Source organism: Acinonyx jubatus, chromosome B4, assembly GCF_027475565.1.
Source record: "Acinonyx jubatus isolate Ajub_Pintada_27869175 chromosome B4, VMU_Ajub_asm_v1.0, whole genome shotgun sequence".
Classification (NCBI taxonomy): Eukaryota; Metazoa; Chordata; class Mammalia; order Carnivora; family Felidae; genus Acinonyx; species Acinonyx jubatus.
Genome location: NC_069387.1, coordinates 125,020,822 through 125,043,570, shown reverse-complemented (window position 1 = coordinate 125,043,570; position 22,749 = coordinate 125,020,822). Strand labels below are relative to the sequence as shown.

The 22,749-nt window shown below is 46.7% G+C and overlaps 1 protein-coding gene across 2 annotated transcripts in view; it reads left to right on the top strand.

Moving 5' to 3' along the window:
- Nucleotides 1-22,749, top strand: part of SYN3 (synapsin III) — a 464,763-nt gene that overhangs the window by 415,782 nt on the left and 26,232 nt on the right. For both annotated transcript variants that reach the window (XM_027070900.2, XM_027070901.2), the window contains exon 8: nucleotides 18,902-19,044. In XM_027070900.2, the coding sequence (XP_026926701.2) occupies nucleotides 18,902-19,044 (143 nt within the window). The remainder of the gene's footprint in view (nucleotides 1-18,901; nucleotides 19,045-22,749) is intronic.

The window sequence follows — 22,749 nt, the reverse complement described above, 5'->3', positions numbered from 1 at the left end:
TGTGTGAGTGGTGCATGTGTGTGTGTGTGTGCTGTGTGGTGTATGTGTGTGTGTGTGTGCACACACACGTGCACAAAACATCTTTATCCCTTCCTCCAAGGACGGACACTTAGATTGCTTCTGTAACTTGGCTATTGCAAATAATGCTGTCCTCGCCTTGCTTTTCTAAGCTCAGCTAGCATGGTTAATTCTTGAAGCCAGGAGTCCAGAGAGGGAAGGTTACTTGTCCAAGACCACCAGGGAGATCCCCTCCCAGTCAGAATTGGGGTCTGAGCGTCGCGGTTCTGAGTGTTCTTATTCTCATTTTTTGATTGGCCACGTGTCCTTGCCAGGAAAGCCCAGGCTGATGCATCCCAACAACGAGGAGGAAGGACCCTGGGTGCTTGCCTGCAGACATGGCCTGAAGCAATTCAGTGTCCACAGTGAGACTGAATAGTAAGCACAGCAGAGGGGGCATCTTCTTTGCTTGCTTGGCTTGGTGTGTTTTCATTACAAACAGTCTGGAATCTGATCCCGCCTGGGAGGCACAGAGGCTTCCTTTATTCTCCTGTCGGGCAGAAAAGAGAGTAGGGTGGGGCAGCTTAGCTAAGAAGTGCTGACAGGGAGGTAGAATGGGTCAAGTCCAGGGTCGGGCCCTCCCTGTGGAAGCCCAGACAGAGCAGGGGCTGGGCAGAGAACCCTGGCAGACAGGCTCCCTGTCAGGGCCTGTCACTCAGGGGGCTGATCATTTCATGGTGAGTAATGCCCCTCCAAGCCAGCTGAGATGATGCCTTGCCTGAAGGTCGAGTCCTCAGGCCCCAAAAGGGAGATTTACTAAGCATCACGTTGGGCAAGAAAAGAAATCAAACCTTAAAGAGTTCTGAGAGAGAGGGCCCCGCTGCCTTCTCCTTAGCCCAAAAAGCAGGGCAAACAAGGAAGATAGGAAAGGGCAGGAGGTTCCAGTTGGGCCAGGGGAACTTTTGGAGACTTTTATAAAACCACTGGTAATAGCTCTATTTGTTATTCATTGTGCAAGCTCTCTTCTGAGGAACCACTAAATAAATGCCTTTCGGAATCAAGTGTTAGGGGACAAAAAAAGTTGTCTCTTCCACAGGACTGGGCACTTCCCTTTGTCAGATAACAGAATCTTCGGGTGTCAGACTGGAAGAGACGTTAAAGGTCATCTGCCCACCTCATGCTTGACCTTGCTCCTACAACCAGTCAGCCATGTTGCAGGCTCTGTGTGAGGCATTGGGGTATAGTAAGGAATTTGAAAAATAAAATGTAACACCTTAGGAGGAATAAAGATATCAAAGAATGTGGCTTTAGGTATGCAGACAAATGGGTTTCTCATTAGTGAACCCCTGAATTGGGCTTACCTGTCAAACACAATGTGGCTTCCCCACAGGGGAAGTTTTTCAGGGACCTTGCCTGAAAAACATGATCTGGGAAACATGCAGCAAATATGCTGTTTGTAGGAAAGACAGCTCCCAAAGAGAAAGGAAAGGAGAATGGGCTGGGCTATTTTGTTTGCCCCATTTCTCCTCCAAACTCTCTGATCAGAGTAGGTCACTCCCTCTGAGGAGGGGTGACCCAGGGCAGAGGGGCCACAGGTGTTGCTCCCCACACACGGAAGGAAGCCGCAGTTTGGAAATAAGAGATTTACACACACACCGACTGCTTTCCCCCACCAGAAGTATACTCTGCTGCTAAAGAAAAGAACTCAGGGGCCCCAAGTCCCTTCAGAGTGAAAAATTCTCCCTCAGACAGGAGCTTCAGTAAGAATAGCTTCCCTCAGACACACCCACGGGCCAGCAAAGCAGGTTTGGGCAGCCAGTAGCCAGTAAATGCATCCACCCAGTATCAGGATTATTTTGGCAGCAAATAGCAGAAAATTCTACCTCGATCTGACTTAAACACTCTGAAGGCCTAGGGTTAGCATCTCGGTGAAGGCATCAAGGTCCTAGGCTCCTTCTGTCTGTGACGGCTGGCCTCAGGTTCAACTTCCTTGTTGGACATTTCCCGAGTCCCATGCAGGCGCCTGCGGCCTTCTGAGTTATATATTTCCTGCTTCCCTGCTCACATCCATCATGGAGTAGGATATTCTCTTGTGTCGGATTGGGCCAGGTTATTCACGTGTCTATCCCTGGGCCACTGAGAGAGGAGGACTGTGTTTTCTGATTGACTTAGGATAATCAGTATCTGCCTTTTGTGTCGAGAGGAGGGTCAGTTCTGCTGAAGCCCATGGCTGGCTGGAGAGAGTAGAAACCTAAACAGAACTGGAGTTCTCTTAGGATGGAGGAAGTGGGGAAATGGATGGTGGGTAGAATCTGATGTGGGAATTGAATACGGGTTGTTTATTGGGGTCTGTTCCAGGATTAGTCTGCACCTGGGAACCCCAACTTGAGAAGTGAGGGAAGTAGGATGGGGAGAGGAGGGTGAACTTCAAGGCGGTGACAAGAGGGACCTCAGCTAATCCCACAGAGAGTTTTCAAAATGGTCACAAATCGTGACAAGAAAGCCAGGCCTTTGAACTCCTGCATCAGTCAGTCACTGCACCTGGGCTACCCTGGGAATGTGGTATAATCTTGGGCAAGACCTTGCCCCTTCCTGGAGAGTCACTCAGCCACGAGCCACACCAGACAGCTGGGGGAATGAGCACTTCCATCCTGGAGGGGGGGTCCCAGTAGCACACCATGGCACCCAGCGCAGAAGGCAGCCACCACCGTGGAGGACCTGTCTTGGCCTTGCTTCTGTCCCTGCCGGGAGGGAACCCAAGATGGGAGTCTGGGGATGACATGGCAGCTCTTCCCTGATGTCCTGCTCTGAGCACCTCTGGCTTGTCCTCAGCAACCTCAGGAGAGAATTGAACAGGAAGGTGCTTTGTAAACCACACGAGCACAAGAAATTCTAAGCTTCTGGACCACTTTTTGTTAGGATTCTTATCCTAACTGATTTCAGTTCATTGTTTCTGGTCTGCCCCTTTCCTCAACTACATTCACCCCCATGCCTAACACGGTGCCTATCACAGAGGAGGCATGAGGGGGCATAAGAGAAGGTGTAACCCTGTGTTTGGTGAAGCAAGGCAGGGGATGATGAAGGGTAAAGCAAGGTGAGGGGCGGAGAGAGAATGGAAGGAAAGGGTGAGAAGGGGGCAGATGAACGATCGCATGGCCCCTGAACGGCCACCCAGACCCGTTCTCCTGGACAGAAGTTAATGGCTCTGGGGTCCCTAAGCCCTGCTTGGCTTTCCAAACAGGATGGTGCTGCAGAGAGCACTAGGGCTCCTAAGGTTCTCCTCCTAACCCCTTTGCCGTGCCTCTGCTAGTTCCCTCTGATGTCCCCAACCTCTAACTTCTGGATCCCCCTCCAGATCTCATCCCTCTCCGTAGACTATTTCGTTCAGTTCCACAGCTTTCTGTACCACCTGCACATCCATGACTCCTGAGTCTTCCCTTGTGAACTCCAGATTTGTATGTAGAAGTGTCCACCAGGACATCTGACAGTGGACGCAACTAGGCCCTCAGGTTTTCCACAGCCTTTCCCATCTGAGGAGGGAGCAAAGGGAGAGTGGGGGCAGGGGGACCCATCCTTCCAACTGCTCTAACCGAAACCCTTGAAGCCATTCTTCAGTCCTGCATTCCTCTGGCACCCCACATCCTACCCAGCAGCAAATCCTTTCCTCTCTGCCTTCAAAACCGTTCTAGAAACTACCACCCTGGTTTAAGCCCTGTCATCACTGTATTATTAAACTAGCTTTTCAACAGATCTCCTGCCTTTTTAGCCCTTGCGTTGGTCTCCTCATAGCAAAGTGATCCTTTGAAACCATAAGTCAGATCATGTCATGTCCCTACCCACAACTTTCCCTGGGGCCCCATGGCATTCAGAGTAAAAACTGAAGTCCTCACGTTGGCTCTGAGACCCTATGTGACTTGTATCCCTTCCCCACTGCCCTGACCTACATCCACCCCTCTGGCCTCAGCCCGTTGGCTACAAGCACACCTGCCTCCTCATGACTCGTCAAGTACACACAGTCTCAACCCTTGCTCTTCTGTGCCCAGGGTAGGCCTGTGACTCGTTCCTTCATTCCCTTCAGGCCTCTGCTCAATGCCACCTTCTTAAGGAGGGCTCAAAAAACCTCTGTGTGAAATAACATCCCCACCCTAACCTCCAGTAAGCCCTACCCACCTTAGCTTCATTTCTTTTCCCCGTAACACTTGTATCCGCCTAACATGTCATGTATTTGTCTATTGATTTCTCACCCAACCTCACCATTGTAACAGTGCCTGGCTTGTAGTAAGGGCTTGAAAAACATTTGTCAAATGAATGGCTGGGCTTCGGAGTCCGAGAGACCTTGGTTAGTATCTCAGCTCTTCCACGTGCCAGCCCTGGGTCCTGCAGCCAATTACATATCCTTGCTGGGCCACGGTTTTATCATGTGTGAAATGGGGAAATCATTGTACTTACTGCATAGGATTATAATAAAGACTGAGTGAGTTAATACATAGTTGTTAGAATAGCACCTGGCACGTAAAGCACTCACTAAAGGTAGCTGTCATTGTGCATTATTGTTGTTACTACAATCATCATTATTATTTATTCATAGGATGAGACACACAGTCCCAGCCCAGGGCCCCACCCCAGCCCCCCAGACTCTTCTTTCCAGCCAGAGGTGGAGCGGGTGATTCAGGTGGTGGCAGACTGCCCTGTGACTCAGCCCTGAGCCTCAGCCACACCGGGGTCCCCTGGCATGGGCTGCCTTGGCCAGAGGGCTCTTGGGTTGAATCATCAGGACCATGGTTCCAGCTGGGGGATACCTTGGCTGTGGAGTTTGGCTGGTAGAGCTTGCCCTCCCTGGGTCCTTCCAGGAAGAGACTGGCCATCTGCCCCACTGTGCTCTCAGGAACTGTACTTTGCCAGCCCAAGTCCATCTGTCAGTAGAACTTGAAAAAGAGCCAGACAAGGATAAGTGGGGAAAGGAAAAGGTAGGAAAAGAGAAAAGTCGCTTCAATCCTTTGCCATTAAACAGGGCAGGGCAGTGTCATGAACAGATCATGGGGTTCTGAACTCAGCAGGCCTGGATGTGAGTGTCCATCCTTCCACTTACAAGCTGGGGGATTCTGGACAAGTCGTTCACTTCTCTGAGCCTCATCTGTAAGAGGGGGAGGACAACATCTCCCTCTCAAGGTTACAGGGTGGCGGGGGCGGGGGTGGTATACAGTGGACACATGCAGTCTTCAAGTTCTAAATCCTTCACGAACTTTTCAGGAACTTTTGTAAAAGGAGAGGAGGAGTTCCTTGTGTCTCCATCATCTTCCTCCTAACTCCCTGATCCCCCATGTCCCCCCAGGAAGGGGAGGGGACGATCTAATGTGTCCTTCCTCCTTCCCTTCCTTCTTCCCTTTATTGAACACCTGCTGCATGCCAGGTGCTGTGCCAGGTATAGAAGTCATGAGCTAGAACAAGAGGCAGACAGTATATAAATGAGCAGATGATAGCTGATTATAAACTGTATTCAGTACAAGGCAGGAGAACAGGCTGTTAAAAAGGAAACCAGCATGGTGGAGCTCTCAGAGAAGATGGAGGTGGCACCATTTAAACAGGGGCTTGAGGAATGGCAGCAAGCCAGCCTTGCGAGAGGAACACAAGGAAAGAACCTTCCGAGGAGGGAGAACAGCATATGCAAAAGCCCAAAGGCAGGTCGTGTTTAGGAGGTGCCAGGAGACCCTGTGTTGGAGCGTCACGGGCCAGTGAGAGTAACAGATGAGGCTAGAAAAGGGGCCAGGAGAACATGGGTGCCCCCTCTGACTTTCCCTTCTCTCAGGGACTGCACCTCATTAGTGCCTATTTCCACTGCCTCAAAACAGTCGCCTCGTACATTTTTTCTAGCTTTATATGTCTTTACAGAGACAGGGCTTGTGTGGCTACATCATGGCCAGAAGCCCTTAGGGTTGTTTTTCCAGAGCAAATGACATAATATATGTAAGCTGTGTAGTACCGTTCCTGGCACATAGTTAGTGCTCATTAAAAAATAGGTAAGGTTTCTCGAAAGACTGAGCGATACAATATGGAGATAAATAAAGCCCGATAACAATATCACTGTGAACTGTTACTTTGCCATTTAAAAAAGAAGACAAGAGGCACCGGGGTGGCTCAGTCAGTTGAACATCTGAATCTTGATTTGGGCTCATGTCCTGACCCCAGGGTTGTGGGATCAAGTCCTGTGTGGGGCTCTGTGCTGAGCATGGAGCCTGCTTGGGATTTTCTCTCTCTCTCCCTCTGCCCTCTCCCCAGCTTGCTCTCTCTCTCTCTCTCTCTCTCTCTCTCTTTCTCTCTCCCCCTCTCTATACATACATGCATACATACATAAAATAAAGGAGACAAAACTTCTAATTTAAACCCAAAAGAAGATAAAACTTTGAACTTAAACTCATCCTTCTCCCCATGATCATTACAAGGAAAGTCGGGTGGGTATCCAGCCCCTCATCTGGGAAAACTTTCCTGCCCCCCTCACCCCAGAAGGTACCCGGGTCCCTCAGCTACACACCCAGGGCAGCCCTCTGTTGAACTGTCCGTGTATCTGTCTCTTCCATGGACAATGAGTTCCTCAATGACAGGGACTAGGCCTTAATTATCTGTTTAATATGGCCCTTGGATGACATTTTATTTTATATCAGGTATGTTTAAGGACTATTCTAAATAACAAGCTTACTCTAAACCACCTTTGCACTAAGAACATGGGCCTTTTGAGCCAACATACCATCTTAAAAAGTGTAGTACCCTTTTAATTTTCCTAAAGCGTGGACTGGGTTGAAGTATAGATTGGTTCATTGGATATTTCCACCCCCATTGGTTTCTCAGACCTCCATTTTCCATGAGAAACAGGCAGGCTTTCGCCAGGGATATTGCACCAGAGATTTGTGTTATTTACTGCTGGGGAGAATGCCAAAAGTAGTAACATAGGTCCACAGATCCCAAACCCTGCATTCAGACGCCCTGGGGCAGCACGGTATATTTTGAATTTTCAAGGGAACAGCAATTCTCGACATTTGTCAGACATCATGCAAATTACTAGCCAAGGTAGTTCGCAATTTCAACATCAGATTACAACATGTTCTGTTCAGTGACATCACGTCTTTGCAAAGCTGGGTTTTTGGTGGTGGTTGTGCTAAAAAAGCAAGTACCATGTGAACATCAGTGTGGAACAGGAAATGACGGTAATGGTGTCCGATCCAATTCCAAGGTTTGAGGATTTGGGCATATCACATGTGTGCCCAACAAGCACACATGTCATATTAATAAGTAATTGTAGTTATTTTAAAGGAAGTAAAAACATTATGTGTGTTTTTTTCGAACCATTACCAAGTTGTTAGGAAATAAGTACTTAGTAAGCTATTTATCTCTAAGTACTTAATAATTAAAAGTGCTTGGTATTTCTTTTGGCCTAGGAAGGTCGTGAAATAGTTCCTAAGATGGAAGCCATGAACCCAGAAAGTCTGGGAACTTCTCCATTAGGTTATAGCAACTCTTACCTACCTCTTTTGAGCTTTCAGTGCCTACCTCGGGAATTAATTCTGAGCTAACCTGTAAGCATGGCCTGACATTAGCGATACACGCACAGAACCTATACTTAATCCTGCCTCGAGAGTCCAGGAGCTGCAAGACTGGTAAAAATTTACTGGGAGGGAAAACGGAGATTCAGCCCGTCCCTCTTCACCCCATCTAACTAGTTTCTTAATGAGTGAACGCCAGTCTGGAATGAGCTGGATGTATGCCTACCTGTTATAAACACAGAAAAACAAGCATCCATTTGTGCACCAGGTTACGGTTTATTATCTTAAGCTAGGAGTGGCCTGAATGTCCAGCTGGCCCTGCTAGCTGATCATCGCCAAAAAGAGAGACCACAGAGCAAGTGTTCTGAAGCTACAGTTATTACTTCTGGTAGCTTTCCTCCCAACTTTTAGCTTATTCATAAATGACCTGGTTCCGTAAATTGCCTCATGTAGTTATTTATCTTTGTTTGAAGAAAATAAGCTGGTCTGGGCCATCATACCAGGAAGAAGCATGTTCCACACCGGGCCTCCTATGGGAACTCAATGGAGATGGATCTGGCCGGGGTGAGCCCCTGGTCACATTTGCCTGAAATGTTTTCTAGGCTATTGAAATAGGGCAGTAGACTTCAGTCACTCATGTGTCTCGGGTCGATTCCAGACCATTTTCTGGGAAGGGTCATGACCCCATTGTTTGTGTTCATCTGTATAGGGAGATGGGATTGCCCCTGTTCAAAGCATGAAACCCTATTAGCTCTCAGCTTCCACAAGAAGATGTTAAGGCCCAATTATCTGTTGTTTGTGAGTCTCTTTTCAATAAGTACCATCAGCCTCAGGGCTATTGCACTTGCTTTTTCCTGCTGCCTAGACTCCCTTCACTCAGCTGTTACCATGACAGGCCCTTCCTTTGCTCTTTCAGCAAACATTTGTTGAGTTCCTACTGTGTGCCAAGCACTATACTGGTTGTCAAGGGTACAAGAGGGAATGATAATAATCATAAGAGCTTAACATGTATTGAATGCTTGTGAGGGACCAAGCATTCTTCCAAATCATTTACATGTGGTATCTTACTTAATGCACAACAACAATCCAATCATGTTCAATAGCAATCTGGCGAGTGATCCACATTTGAGGTGGAGTGACTACTTTACATCAACAAGTTATCCAACATTTTGCTGATAAGGAAAGAGACACAGACGGGCTAAGTTACTTCCCCAAAGTCACACAGATAATAGATGATGAAGCTGGGATTTGAGCTTGCATTTTTTATATATATATAAGGATGTTTGTTTTATTTTTTTTTTAATTTTTATTTTTTTTATTTTTTGAGAGAGAGGGAAGCTTAAGCAGGCTTCACGCCCAGCGTAGAGCCCGACGCAGGGCTCGATCCCACAACCATGAGATCATGACCTAAGCTGAAATCAAGAGTTGGTTGTTCAACCGACTCAGCCACCCAGGCATCCCAGAGTTTGCATTCTTGAACACTGTTATATTGTCTCTCTAGCCAGACACAGAAGGTCCCTGGTCTTGTTAGTTTACATCTTTTGCAGAGGGGAGAAACAATAAGCACATTAGCAGATAAGTAATTTCAGATAGTCAAAGATGGTAAGAAAAGAAGTAATAGTAATAAACCTGGGTAATTTGGTAGAGACTTCCTAGAGTGGGCAAGGAAGGGGGCCGCTTTATGTCAGAGAGTTGGAAAAGCCTCCACTAAGGGGTCATCTGGACTGAGACCTGAAGAGGCAGGCCATTAGAAGGTATTCAGGAAAAGTGTTCCAAGAGGAGGGAACAGCAAGGACAGAGGCAGTGAGGCAGGGACAAGTTTGGCTGGGTGCAAAAGAGAAATAAGCAGGACCCAGATCATATAGTGTCATGCTTTGCAACCTGGGCTGCACACAACTGCCTGGGGAGCTTCCAGAAATACTGATGCCTTGGCCCACACCCAGAGATGCTAAAGCAATCGATCTGAGGTTTGGCTTGGGCAAGAGGAATTTTAAAAGAAGATGATTACAGTGGCCCAATGAGATATGATGGTGGCTTGGACCAGGGTGGTGACATTGGAGGTGGCAGTATCTCCTCTCTAGCCAGTGCTCCCTCCATGCAGGATTTTAAATGGCTCAGGGCTGGCCTCTCTCCCACACAGCTCACCTGTGGTTAACAGGAAGCACTCATTTTCCTAGCCTGGATACAGCAGCGTCTGGGATGCTCAGCCACAGGTGGCCTGGGAGGGCATCAGCTCCAGCGCACCAGCCCTGTCTTGCTGCTAAGACACATATCAGGCTTGCTGAGCGTCCCACTGCTGCTCTTACCAGACGTATCAGGGGGAGTAGTAGGCTGACACAGCTTTCTCCAAGGAAATCATCACCTCACAATCTTGACTCTCTACCCACCCAACCTTGTTATATCAATGTGTGTAAGTCTACCCTATTGTTGGCCACAGAGGTCTCTGTCCCAGCTTACTTTGGAAGGTGGCACCTTTGTCTCTTCTTGCTTCAGCTGTAACTGAAACAGTGCATTTGTCCAGAGAGACAGAAGCAATAAGTGTATATAGGTAGACAAAGAGGTTTATTTTAAGGAATTTGCTCACACGATTGTGGGGGATCAGGTAAGTCCAAACTCTGCAGAGTAAACTGGTAGGCTGAAGATGCTGAATTTTGATCTATTCAGGCCTTCAGCTGATCGGATGAAGCCCACTCAGATTATGGAGGGCAATCTGCTTACTTCAAAAGCCCAGCGATTTAAATGTAAATCTCCACATAGTATTCCATTGTGTATATAAACCATATGTTTTCACTCTTATGTGGATCCTGAGAAACTTAACAGAAGACCATGGGGGAGGGAAAGGGAAAAAAAAAAAGGTTAGAGAGGGAGGCAGCCAAAACATAAGAGACTCTTAAAAATTGAGAACAAACTGAGGGTTGATGGGAGGGAGGGGTGGGTAGGTGATGGGTATTGAGGAGTGCACCTGTTGGGATGAGCACTGGGTGTTGTATGGAAACCGATTTGACAATAAATTTCATATTAAAAATAAATAAATAAATAAATAAATAAATAAATAAATAAATGTAAATCTCAACCGAAAGCCCCTCGCAGAAACATCCGGAATAATATTTGACCAAATATCTGAGCACCATGGCCCAGCCAACTTGACACATAAAATTAACCATCACAGACAAGAAGAGACTCATCTTACAGCCTCGTACACTATTCTATTCGTAGAATATTTCCAGAAGAGTACAAAGAGATCTTTTCACCAGGGGGCTTGGGGTTTAGAGTAAAAGACATACTTATTTTTTCCCAGATTTCATTTTTACATCTTTGACTTTTATTTATTTATTTATTTATTTATTTATTTATTTATTTTGCTGTGTGTGTGTATATATGTACTAGTTTTTCAAATAAAAATAAACTATAAAAAAGGGATCAAACTGATCATTGGATTGCACTTACTGGCCATCTGCACAACTGCTTTCTTCAAACCACACTTTAAGATGACATAAGCACATGAGCCTCCAGTAAGGGGGATCATAAGAAACAGCAAATATCAAGAGAGCGCTGTTGACGTTTGTTACACATCACAGCGCCCCCTATAGGAGGGCCCCAGGAGATTTCACCTGGACTTTAATTCCAAGAATGGCTGTAATTCTCTCAGGCACCTGGTTTCCTCTTAGGGAGACTGAATTGAGTAACTGACCAAAGTTTCCTACAATGAACACAACCAAAGGGGGTCACACACCCCTAGCCAGGTATTACCATATGGCTTGTAACCTCATTTGAAGCACAATTTTATGTTCTCACTTTTTGTCTTTCTCTTTTAGTCCTGCTTTTTTTTTTAAAACACTTCATTGCAGAAATTTTCAAATACACATAACAGAAGAGAAAATGGTAGACTGTATCCCCCCTGTACCAATCACCCAACTTCAACCATTATTCACTAATGGTCAGTTAGGTTTTACATACCTCTCCACACATCCTCGCAAATGCCACTCGATACTTTTTCATTATTTTAAAATGAGATATAATTCTCATTCTATAAAATTCATCCTTCTAAAGTGTACGATTCAGTGGTGTTGAAGTATATTCACAAGGTGTAACCATCACCATCATTGTTCTAAGAAGTGTTTATCAGCCCATATCCAGCAGAAGTCATTCCTCATTCTCCCTTCTCAGCTCCTGGCAACCACACATCTACTTTCTGTCTCTATGGATCACCCGATTATTTTTTTTTTTTTCATCTGAATTCAAGTTTTATTTTATTTTATTTTTTTCCCAGTCAGCTTTATTTTTTTTTCAATATATGAAATTTATTGTCAAATTTGTTTCCATACAACACCCAGTGCTCATCCCAAAAGGTGCCCTCCTCAATACCCATCACCCACCCTCCCCTCTCTCCCACCCCCATCAACCCTCAGTTTGTTCTCAGTTTTTAAGAGTCTCTTATGCTTTTCACCAGATTATTTTAAAGCAAATCTCAGATATCACATAACTTCACCTATAAATATTTTAGTATGTGTTTCCAACACATAAGGACTCCTTTTCTTTTTCCCTTTAACAAAGACAAATACCACTAGGATACAAAAAAATTAGTAATAATTCTTTAATATCATCTAATACATAGTCAGTGTTCAACAGTTCCCTGTTAATTGATTTATTCTCATTGTATCCAAACAAGGCCTTCATACGTGATGTGGTTGGTATGACAGAAGTCTCTTTTGATCTGTAACAGTTCCTTTTCCTGTGGTTGGTTTGTCACTTATTTATAAGGAGGAGGGGGGAGCTCTTTTCTTGTAGAATTTTCTACAGTCTGAATTTGGCCAATTATAGATCCATGGTGTTCTCTTATTGTCTGTGTGTCCTATAAACTGATGGTTGAATATAGAGACTTGATCTGATTCAGGGTCTGGGTTTTGACAAGAATATAGCTGGTAGTGGGTGTGTCTCTTCCCTATCTGTAGACACAGTCATGTCTGTCTTTTGAGATTTAAGACTGATCTGTGAGTTCAGGTATTGTCTGCCTGATCCACACATTAGGAAGTTCCCCATCAGCCTTTCCCAAAGGTCTTGCCTTGATCAATGTTGCCTAGATCCATTATTGCATTAGGGAGATCATTGCAGAAGGATGATGTCCTAGTTCTGCATTAATTAGCTAGAATTGATCTGAAAAAGACTTTTCCTCATCAATTTGGGTGATTATACAGGAGATAGATCTTGTAGCTGGATGAATAATTATGTAAATAACTATATAAAAAAGTATTTATTGATGGTTCAATGTCAACAAAGAATCACAATGATTATTTAATTAAAGAGAATGATCTTTTATTGAGTACCTACTAGGTGCCGGACACTATGCTTCGTAGGTCCTTTGACATTCATACTTTCATTGAAAAATCATAATCCGAGGCACCTGGACAACTCAGTCAGCTAAGCATCCAACCTCAGCTCAGTTCATGTTCTCACGGTTCATCAGTTCGAGCCCCGCGTCAGGTTCTGTGCTGACAGCTCAGAACCTGGAGCCTGCTTTGGATTCTGTGTCTCCCCCTCTCTCTGTCCCTCCCTGCTTGCACTCTGTGTCTCTGTCTCAAAAAATAAATGAACACTTAAATAATTATTTTTTAAAAATAATAATAAATCATAATAATCCTGCAAGGTAGTTGTTATCACATTTAACAGATAAGGAAACGAAAGCTCAGAGAAGTGACTTAAATAAGATCAAACAGCTGGATCTAGGTGTGGGAAGGGTGCACCAAAACCATGAATGGAGCTGAGAGGGATAGTTAGCAGGTTCGATGACAGAGTAAATATTAGAAGGTGACGGGATCGATGAAAACATGAGAGCCTTACATTTACAGCGGGAAATATAAAGTCCTGCTCTGGGACTAAATCCACTCAAGTACACGCTCAGAGAGATGTGAATGATCAGGATCTTGTGTTTTAAAATGACCTGAAGACATTAGCTTAGAGCAAGCCCCATATGGATCTTAGAAAAACTAACATTGTATGAAGGTACATTAATAGGAGCAAGTAATGAATAGGTTCAAAGCTCCATTTGGATAAAAATCATAAATCTCTTTTTCCCTATTGTACCCCCAGCCTCCAGCATAGTATCTGGAAAAACAGTCAGTAATGATCTGGATATAATGGGCACTCCACACATATCTGTAAACACTTAGATGTATTTATTCAATCATTAACTGAATCTATCGGGTGCTTGTTGTTCCCTAAGTGCTGTTATAGGTGCTTGAAATCCAGCAGTGCTCTTGCAAGGCTTACATCCTAGTAGAACAGTAGGGAAGAGAGACAACAAACAAATAAATAGATAATGGTGTGAAGTGTGGTGGAAGCACCATGGACAAAAATTAAGCGGGGTATGATGGATGACAAGTACTGGGTGGGAGGAGTCACCCCACATCTGGTGGTCAGGGAAGATAGCTCTGCACAGGTAATGTGCAGCAGAGACCTGAATGTGAGGGTGTGAGCCATGCAAGCAAGGCACAGCAGGTGCAAAGGCACTGAGGCAGGACTATGCCAGATCTATTCCACACAGAGGGAGGTACAGTCTTAACCAGTCTCGGCTGGTGATTCCGGGCACCACGTAATTTAAGACATTGTCAAATGAGAGCATTTCAAGGTAGTAAAAGGCTCTGGAACCTGCTCACATGAAGGTGAGTTAAAGAAGAGTGACTTCGGCATACCTGACTGGCTCTCCTCAAGTGCATGAAGAGCAGACACAAGGCTGAGGGCTGAGAATTACCCTGTGTAATCAATAACTGGGACCATTCATTCACTCTGGCTGTAATATACCGTAGAACAAGTTCCCCCTTGCTCAGTAATGAGCTCCCTGTTATTGGAGGTGTTCAAGCAAATGCAGACAATCTACCAAAGATGGAGAAAATGACTGGCCCATCTTAGGCTGGAATAGGAGACCTCTGAGGTTAAGCCTGTCAAGGAGATTCAGAACTCCTTGACCCCTCTCTCCAGTTTCCCTCCCTTTCCACCCTCTCTGTTTCCATGCTCCCACTTTGCTCACCCTCAGGATGAAGCAAATGCATACACACAAACACACAACAGCAGGTAGAGCAGTGTAGGGGAGAGAGAGCAAAGACCAGGAAGGCAGAGAAAAAGGGAAAGAAGAGAAAAGACAGGGAAGGGAGAGGAGGGGAGTGGGAGGTGGGGACGTGGGTGTGAGGCTTCAGAGTCAGGGAGTCCATGGTGACCCCACTGCAGGTTCCCAGAGCAGCAAATGGGTAATCTTGAATCACAGCTCATTTAGGACTTCCTGTTTTCAGCTTGTCTCTGTGAATATTTGGAGGGGTTTCCAGCTAGTAAATAAAGCAGAGTGCCAAGACTCCCTCCCCAGGCCAACAACCATTTCACCATCCCTGTGGCTGCCCGTCCTCAATTCCCTCTGACCCCGCCTAGCCTCTTGCCTGAGGACCATGCCAGAGTCCCCTCCAGCACCCACCCACCCGGCTCCAGGCCCCCTGCCCACTTCTCCTGAGGTTCTGACTCAGTCAGGTTCTCATGACAGAAGGACAAACCTCAGAGAGTGCAGGATCCAGGCCGAGCATTTACAGAAAAATTCACCTTGAAAAAGACACGTGTTCCTGAGACACATTTTCTTGGCCTTTTCCCAAACTCCCACATCCTTCCTTCCATTCTCCTGCCCTCTCCCAAGTTACAAGTGGATCTTTATCCAGCCTTCTTAAATGTGATCCCGCAAACATGTTTGGCACATCTGTAACGTGCCAGGCACCTGTGTTATGACTGGGAGGGAGACACATCGTCTGTCCTTCAGAAGCCGACAGTGTGATGGGAGGCAGACATGGGTGGAGCCAGGGGTAGAGCTGAGCTTTTTTGGGGCCCAGACATCACACAATTCGGAGGCCCTCTGTTAGGAAAAGACCATAAAATGGCGAGGCACATCAGGTCGGGGCTTGTCCTTGGGTGTTAGAAGAGCCCATATATAAGAAACCTGAGTTATATCCTCACTCCTGGAGAGGGGAGGATGGGCACCCCCCACCCCGAAACACTCAAAAAGGAGCACAAAAAGAGGTTGGGCTGACCACTAATTAATTAGCTAATTAATTAATTAATTAAACCCTTATGTCTACACTGTCTCTCTTTGTGCTCTTTTGTCTATCCTGTGAATAAATGAATGCATGCTTGAAGCATTCAGCAAATATGTACTTAGGGCTCCTGTAATAATTGGGACAAAGTTCAGCTGTGTAACAAAGACCTAAGGTGGCCTCAATAATCCAGGACTTTCTCACACAGTGGTCTGGGCAAGAGCAGCCCAGGGTTCCTGTGGAGCTTCCCTGGTTTTAAGGACCCAGGCTCCTTCCATCTTGTTGATCATTCGCTCCTGAGCTGTTGCTTTTCAGCCACAAGGTCATAGATGGTCCACACTCCAGCCAGCAGGAAGAGGAAAAGCCCTGCCCTTCCCTTTAATGATAGGCCTGGAAGTTCGGGCCCCACTTCTGCTCACAGAAGCAGAAAACATGATCACATGGGCACACACAGGTGCCAGGGAGATGGGGAAGTGTGATATTTATTCTGTGAGAGGTCATATGCCCCCAGGTTGGGTGCTTCATGACTGTAGAAAAGAAGGGACATTGTGGAGAGCTAGAAGTCTACGAGACACTCTGCAGTGTATGCTGTGCTGTCTAGGAAACCGAGGAGCAGAAGAAGTTCTGGTCCTTTCCAGAGCCACCCATTGATAGAACTGAATTAAACAAGCTGTCTCCCACCCATTGTTTTATGTTGGTAACTTTAATTCTTTCTACCGGATCACAAATGTTGGCTGAAGAGGAAACACTCTGATCCTTAAAGGGGAAGTTGGAGGAAGAGGAGGCAATAAAGTGAAGAAGTTGGTGGGAAAAAAGAGAACCAGAAGAGAGTAGTGGGGTAGAAACCGAGTTTCAAAAAGCTCAGCAATTTCGAATGTCATGGAATGCCCAACGGGATGCCAGTCAAAAGAACGCTATTGGATTTGCCAGTGAGGAGGTGACAGGTGACCTTTGCCAAATCAGTTTCAGCGGAATGGAAGGGAATGAAATCTGAAGACGGTGGGTTTAGGGGTGAGTGGGAAACGTGGAGGGACACACCGAGGACAGTGAGGCCCCAGGGTATTGAAAAGCAGAAACAATTCGAAGAGAATCTATGATTCCCATGATCATGTCGACCCAAAGGATAAAGCATCAACAGAGAGCCAAAGATAAAGAAGATAAGGCAGGAATGTAGTGTGACTGCCTCAGCAAACACCAACATAGCAGCGACTTAAACAAGATTAAAATCTACTTTTTCATGTAAGAGTCTGAGCATGCTCAGTCAAGGGCAGATTTGGGGACTCCATGGTGTTGGGAATCCAGGTTCCATCCACCTTATTACTCAGCCATCTTCAACATGCAGCTTCCATCCTGGGGTCTGAGATGCCAGGTAGAAGAAGGAAAAGAGAAAGGGGAGATTCCCTTTGTCATAAAGGCAGCACTCAGAGGTGCTCACAGCAACTACCACTCGCGTGTTCATCGACCAGACTCTGAGACTTGGCCATATCTACCTGTGAGGGAGACTGGAACAAAGCTGTCTTTCGCTGAGAGACTAGATACCCAGATGAGCTTAAGGGTCCTCCTGCTGCAGGAGGAGGGGCCAGTGAGCAGTCAGTCTAGGAAGACCTAGAACAAAGGACAGGTTCAGCCAGGGTTGGGAGGCAGCACACGGCCACCCAGAGGAAGAAGCAGAAAGCTGGTGAGCTTGGAAAGGAATAGAAAATAGGGAACTCTTGCTTGGCCACTTTTATCTTCTCTGCAAAGTGGGACTCAGAGCCATGGCTGCGAGGCTGGGACTCTCTGAGAGCCAAAAAAAGGGAAGGTGCACCAAGCCTCACTCCCCGTCATTATTTCCCATCTGTGGGGGTGCAACAGGAGGTATGCACCTGCAGATACCCTGAAGATGGTTTGAAGAACAGTTGTGCTCTTGGAGTCCCGAGCTTCCTTCCCAGCTCTGTGCTTAGCTGCCATATGGCCTTAGACAAGGCAAGAGATATGTTTCTGTATCTGTTAAATGACCATACTAATGCCCATGCTGCCCACCTCGCAACCCTATTCTGTGTCCCAGGAGAGAACTGTGAAGCTGTTTTGTAAGTTGTGGGCTGTAGGTGGGCATTGTCCTGGAGGGATGGAGTTGTCAGGGTATGGGTTGAGCCTTAAGGAGAGACCGTAGGGACAGAACAGCACCCCCACAAGCTTCCTAGCACTTGGCCAACCCCCACCAGGGAATTTGGGCTTCCCCTGCCTCTGGCCCAACATCAGAACCCTCTGCTGTCCAGGCGGAAGTGACATGGGAAGGGGCAGCCCTCCCAGCTGTTCATAGCCAGTTGCAGTCAGCCTCTGTTCTGTCTTGAGAGCACAAAGAGCCTTGGCTTGGTCCCCTGCATTTGGCCTTGGAAGTTCTCCTGGGATCTCTCCTTGACCCCAGGGCCCAAATTCGTGTTCCTGGCCTCAGCTAAGTAAACAGTGCGAGTTTCTCTCCCAGGCCTTAGGCCAAGCACAACTAACCTTGTCCAGTGTATACACACGCATGCACACATGCACACACACTGCTTGCACACACGAGCACCACATACAACACACATCTTACACATGCAAACGCACCAAATACACCACAAACACTGTACCTGTGTGCCACACACATGTCCCCCACACGCTACATGCATGTCTCCCACAAACGACACATACATACCACCCACATGCACACACCCAGCACATACATACCATGTGCACATATACATACAGTCCCTTTTTCCTAACTGGTCTCTATCCCATGTCACATTCAACCCTCCATTCAACCCACTATATAACTACTTGAGGGATTTTTCTAAAATACAGTGAGGCTACTTTCTTGTTTCAACTCCTCCAATTCTTCCAGTGGTTTTCCAGACCCTTCAGCCTCTTACCAAAGTGGCTGAAGTCCCCCAAGGCCTGCTTCCTGACAACCCACTTCAGCCATCCCTCACCATCCTGCCCTGTCGGCCAGTCTGAACCACTTGCCCATTCCTGCTCCCCAGTGGCTCCCCTGCCTCTGCTTTGCCCGCCCTCTCTATCCTCCAGAGAAATGCCCCTCCTGAAACATGTATTTATTCTTTCAAACTCTGTTCAGAGCTCACCTGTTCTATAAAGATTCTCCTGACCAGCCAGATGGAATGTTCCCTTCCTCCTCTACATTCTAGTGGAATGACTAGTTTCCCATGTCTGTCTCTTCTGCTAGGCAGGTGACTTTCTCAAGGTCACTATATACGGAACCCTGGGTCTTGGCGTTGGGTAGGTGCTCCATGATCGCTGGGCAGGTGGCACTCACCCCCTCATCTTCCCACACAGATCAAAGTAGAAAACCAGCATGACTACCAGGACATCACCAGCATGGTGGCAATGGCCAAAACCTATGCCACCACTGAGGCCTTCATTGACTCGAAGTACGACATCCGCATCCAGAAAATTGGATCCAACTACAAGGCTTACATGTGAGTTCCTGGGTGGGGGCTAGGGGGCTGGGAGGAAGGGTGGGAGGAGAGTGTAGGAGGAACAGTGATTAGAGATACATGTTCAGGCCAGTCTCCTCCACCCCAGGGCAGAGACCCTTCAGCACATCGTTATTCTCCCTTTATGTCTCCTTACTGCCTTCCTCTCTGGTCAGTACAGCTAAGCATCCCAGGGTAGACATCTGTCTACCCAAAAAGAGCTGTTTCTCCCAGAGCAAGTCAGACATGTGGCATGTTTGAGGGAACTTTGAGTATGTATGGGATGTAAGCCATAGGAGACCAAGCTGAAAGAGAAACCTGGGGACAAATCAAGGAGGGTCTTGAATGCCGTGCTGAGGGCTTGGGGCTTTTGTTCTATTCTCTTCTGAGCAGAGAAGTGGCATCATCTGACCTGTATTTATAAAAAGATGGTTCTGGAGCCATGGGCCGCAAAGGGGTTCTCTGGAACTAATAAGACTAATTAGGAGATTACACCAGATCTCTCCAGCTGCAGGCAACAATAACCACATCTGACTAACCTGAGGGAGTTTTTCAAAGGGATTTTATTAGAAAACCATGAATGATCAGAAACTCTAAAAACAAAACCACGAAACTATCAATTTCAGAAAGATAAGGATCCAGGGCAGCTCCAGGACTCTGGGTGTCCAGAAGCAACAGGCAATCTTCATGGCACCCCCACTGGGACATGAATCTGCCCGAATCACTTTCAGTGCTTAACTCAAGGTTGTGATTCCATGGAAACAGTGCTGATTAATCCAACTTAGGTCACATGCTTACTGATTAGAGAAAGGCAGAAAACCAGTATGGAGAGTCCCACCAAGATGAATGCCATTTGGGTGGGGTCATTCCCCCAGGGGAAACTGAGGTGCCATGACAAAGGAAGGAGGAATGGATGCCAGAAAATCCAGCACACGTTCACCCCAGGGGTAGTGCTGGCAAAGGATGACTCACACTGGAGCTGCTGCGGTCATGAGTCCTTGAATAGGTGGGAGGTCTTATCTGCTCCAAGGCCTTTCTGGGTCTCACTTTGGAATGTGGTTGTTGGTTCTGCTTAAAATGACAAGACCCCAGAGAGCCAACCAGTGCCGGGTTGCCAAGCATTAATGGAGCGCTGACTGTGTGCATGGCTCCATATGTGAGGACGGCAATGGCTAGCCATGGACAGTTGGAAATCTCTCTGTATGCTGCTATACAGTGGAGCTTGTGCTCTAGGCCAGGGTCAGCAAACCACAGCCCACAGGCTAAATCCAGCTGCCACCTGTTTCTGTAAATAAAGTTTTATTGACCACAGCCAGACACATCCATTTATGTATTACCAAGGGTTGCTCTGGCACTACCTGGGTTGCCTAGACTAGGGGTCAGCAAACTTTCTGTGTGAAGGGGCCAGATGTTAATTTTAGGTTTTGTGGGCTGCACAAGATGCTGGCAGTTGACCTGGTAAAGAAAGATTCCCAGAGAAGGGATGGAGCCCGTTCTCCAGGAATTCTTTTGCTCTTTCTTCCACCCATGAGCCAGGCCAGACCCGTCACTGCTCTCAGATCCCTCAGGGTGATAAGATCGGCTCTTCCCTGCCCCCTCTGAGTTGGGGAATGTTCCAGTGCAGCAGTCCAGGGCATTCCTGAGGCCTGCAACCAATCCGTCATGATATCACTTCCCTCCTCTCCTCATTGTTCGCATTTCCACTTGACATTGACGACACCTTGTCCCAGTTTCTCTTCTTGAAGATTAGCTCATTGCCGCATTCTTTATGCTGAGCCTTTCTGCCCTGGCAGCTCCAATTTGTCATTAGTTATGGCTTTTCCTGGACCCTGGGTTGGCCCCGGTCCGAGGGAGGGGGTTCATGTCAGACCTCAGCATACAGCATCCTCTCCGCCCCCAACCTCCTTTCTGGCCCACTTCCTGCCCTGCACACAGGCCTTTGCCTTGTTGCTACTGGGCTGTCATTGTTTCCAAGGCCTCTCAGCAGACAGAGCTAGGAAATATACATGTGTCCCTTAACCCCTGTATGCTCACGTATCTGTAATTATTTCTATATATAACCAGCTCTATCTAAAGCTAGAGAGAGTTCATATCGATGTGTCTGACTCTCATCTAGTACCACATGAATCATCTCAGCCTTTCCAGATTGCTTATCTAGAACTTCCCAACCAAACAGGGAAATACCTGGCTCCTACCATCTGCCGTCTATTTACTTATTTGTTTGATCCCAATACAATTGCAGAACCATTAACTTGGAGCCCCGTGGGAAAAAGCTTCATCCAGTGCAGTACAGTGTTCATGTATGGCTCCTTTTATATCTAGTCATACAGCCTCCACTCACAACCAAGGTTACTTGGGACCGCACCTTACCACCCACCCCCACTCTCTTCAGCAAGGGAGTCAACATCATACATTTGGAATATAGGTAGATTCTCCTGTCGAAGTCTACATTCTGTCCTACATTCCAGCAGGTGCATCACATTTGGACCAACTGACTCTTTTTCCCTAGCCTGTGATGGGTTCCACCATGGAGAGTCATGGTGCAGAGCACGGAGTTTCTCATATATGGTTTGGTGGCTTCTGTCACTAAGTGGGAATGATAATAATAGTAAGTCTTCCTCATGAGGTTTTGTAAGCCTGAAATAAGTTAGTGCTTATAGAGACCTTAGACCCATGTCTCAGACATAGAAAGCACTCATTGAATAGCAACTCTCCCTATCATTATTTTCTTGGAAGGAGAGCAATCTGGCTTGTGTTTCTGCTCCTTCTGGCATTGCAGTGCCTTCTTCTTGTGTCTCTGCTTACTAAAAAACAATAGTAGCACCCACTGTACTAAGATATTTATGGGAATATTTCCTTTAGCCCACACAATATATCGGGATGGAGATCACTCTCATTTAAAGACTCAGAGATATGCATGGTTATGCAGCTAGAAAATGCTGGAACCAAGATTCAAACTTGCATCTGTCTGACCCACGTCAGTTCTTACCTTCTCTTACCACCATACAGATCCCACTATACCAACCCTACCATCCTCCAAGGCACATTCCGTGGTTACCTTCTGGGGTCACATTGAGTGAGTCTGGTTTCTCCTTTGCTTTCCCAGGGCTCCCCGCTCACTCCTCAGGTACGCTGCTAACCTTACCACACCTCCACTCTGGTTTCAAACTAGTCCACCCTTCCAGGTAGAGACCAGCCTTAGGATGGGGTCATCTCTGCACACTGAGCCTAGTCCAGTATCCAGGACATAGGGTGGCCCAATGAGTGTTTGCCAAATTGAATTGAATCAAGATGGGCTGAACTGAACTGGCATAAAGCTTATCGATGTCACTGCACCCCTTAGCAATTCTAGCTCCTGTTGGCCATTATAAATTCTCAGCATCTGTTGTCTTCAGATGCATTTTATTTTCTCTTTTAGAAGGGTATATTTGTGTAGCAATTCCTCCTCCCAGTTCACCCTTTCACTTTAACCACATGCCTTCCCTTGGCCACAAAACAGAAAACTTCACCTCTGCTACCTTGCTTGCACCCATTTAGGCTTTACTGAGTCCAGATCAGCCCCTGGAGATCATCTGTCTCGATTCTTCCCCAATATACACAGTTCCTCACCCAGCAGTTAGTTACTGGGTACCTACTACATGCCGGGTCCCACTGGACACTGGGGGGAAAGGGGATGAGTCACATATGTCCCTGCCCTCAGGGAAGACT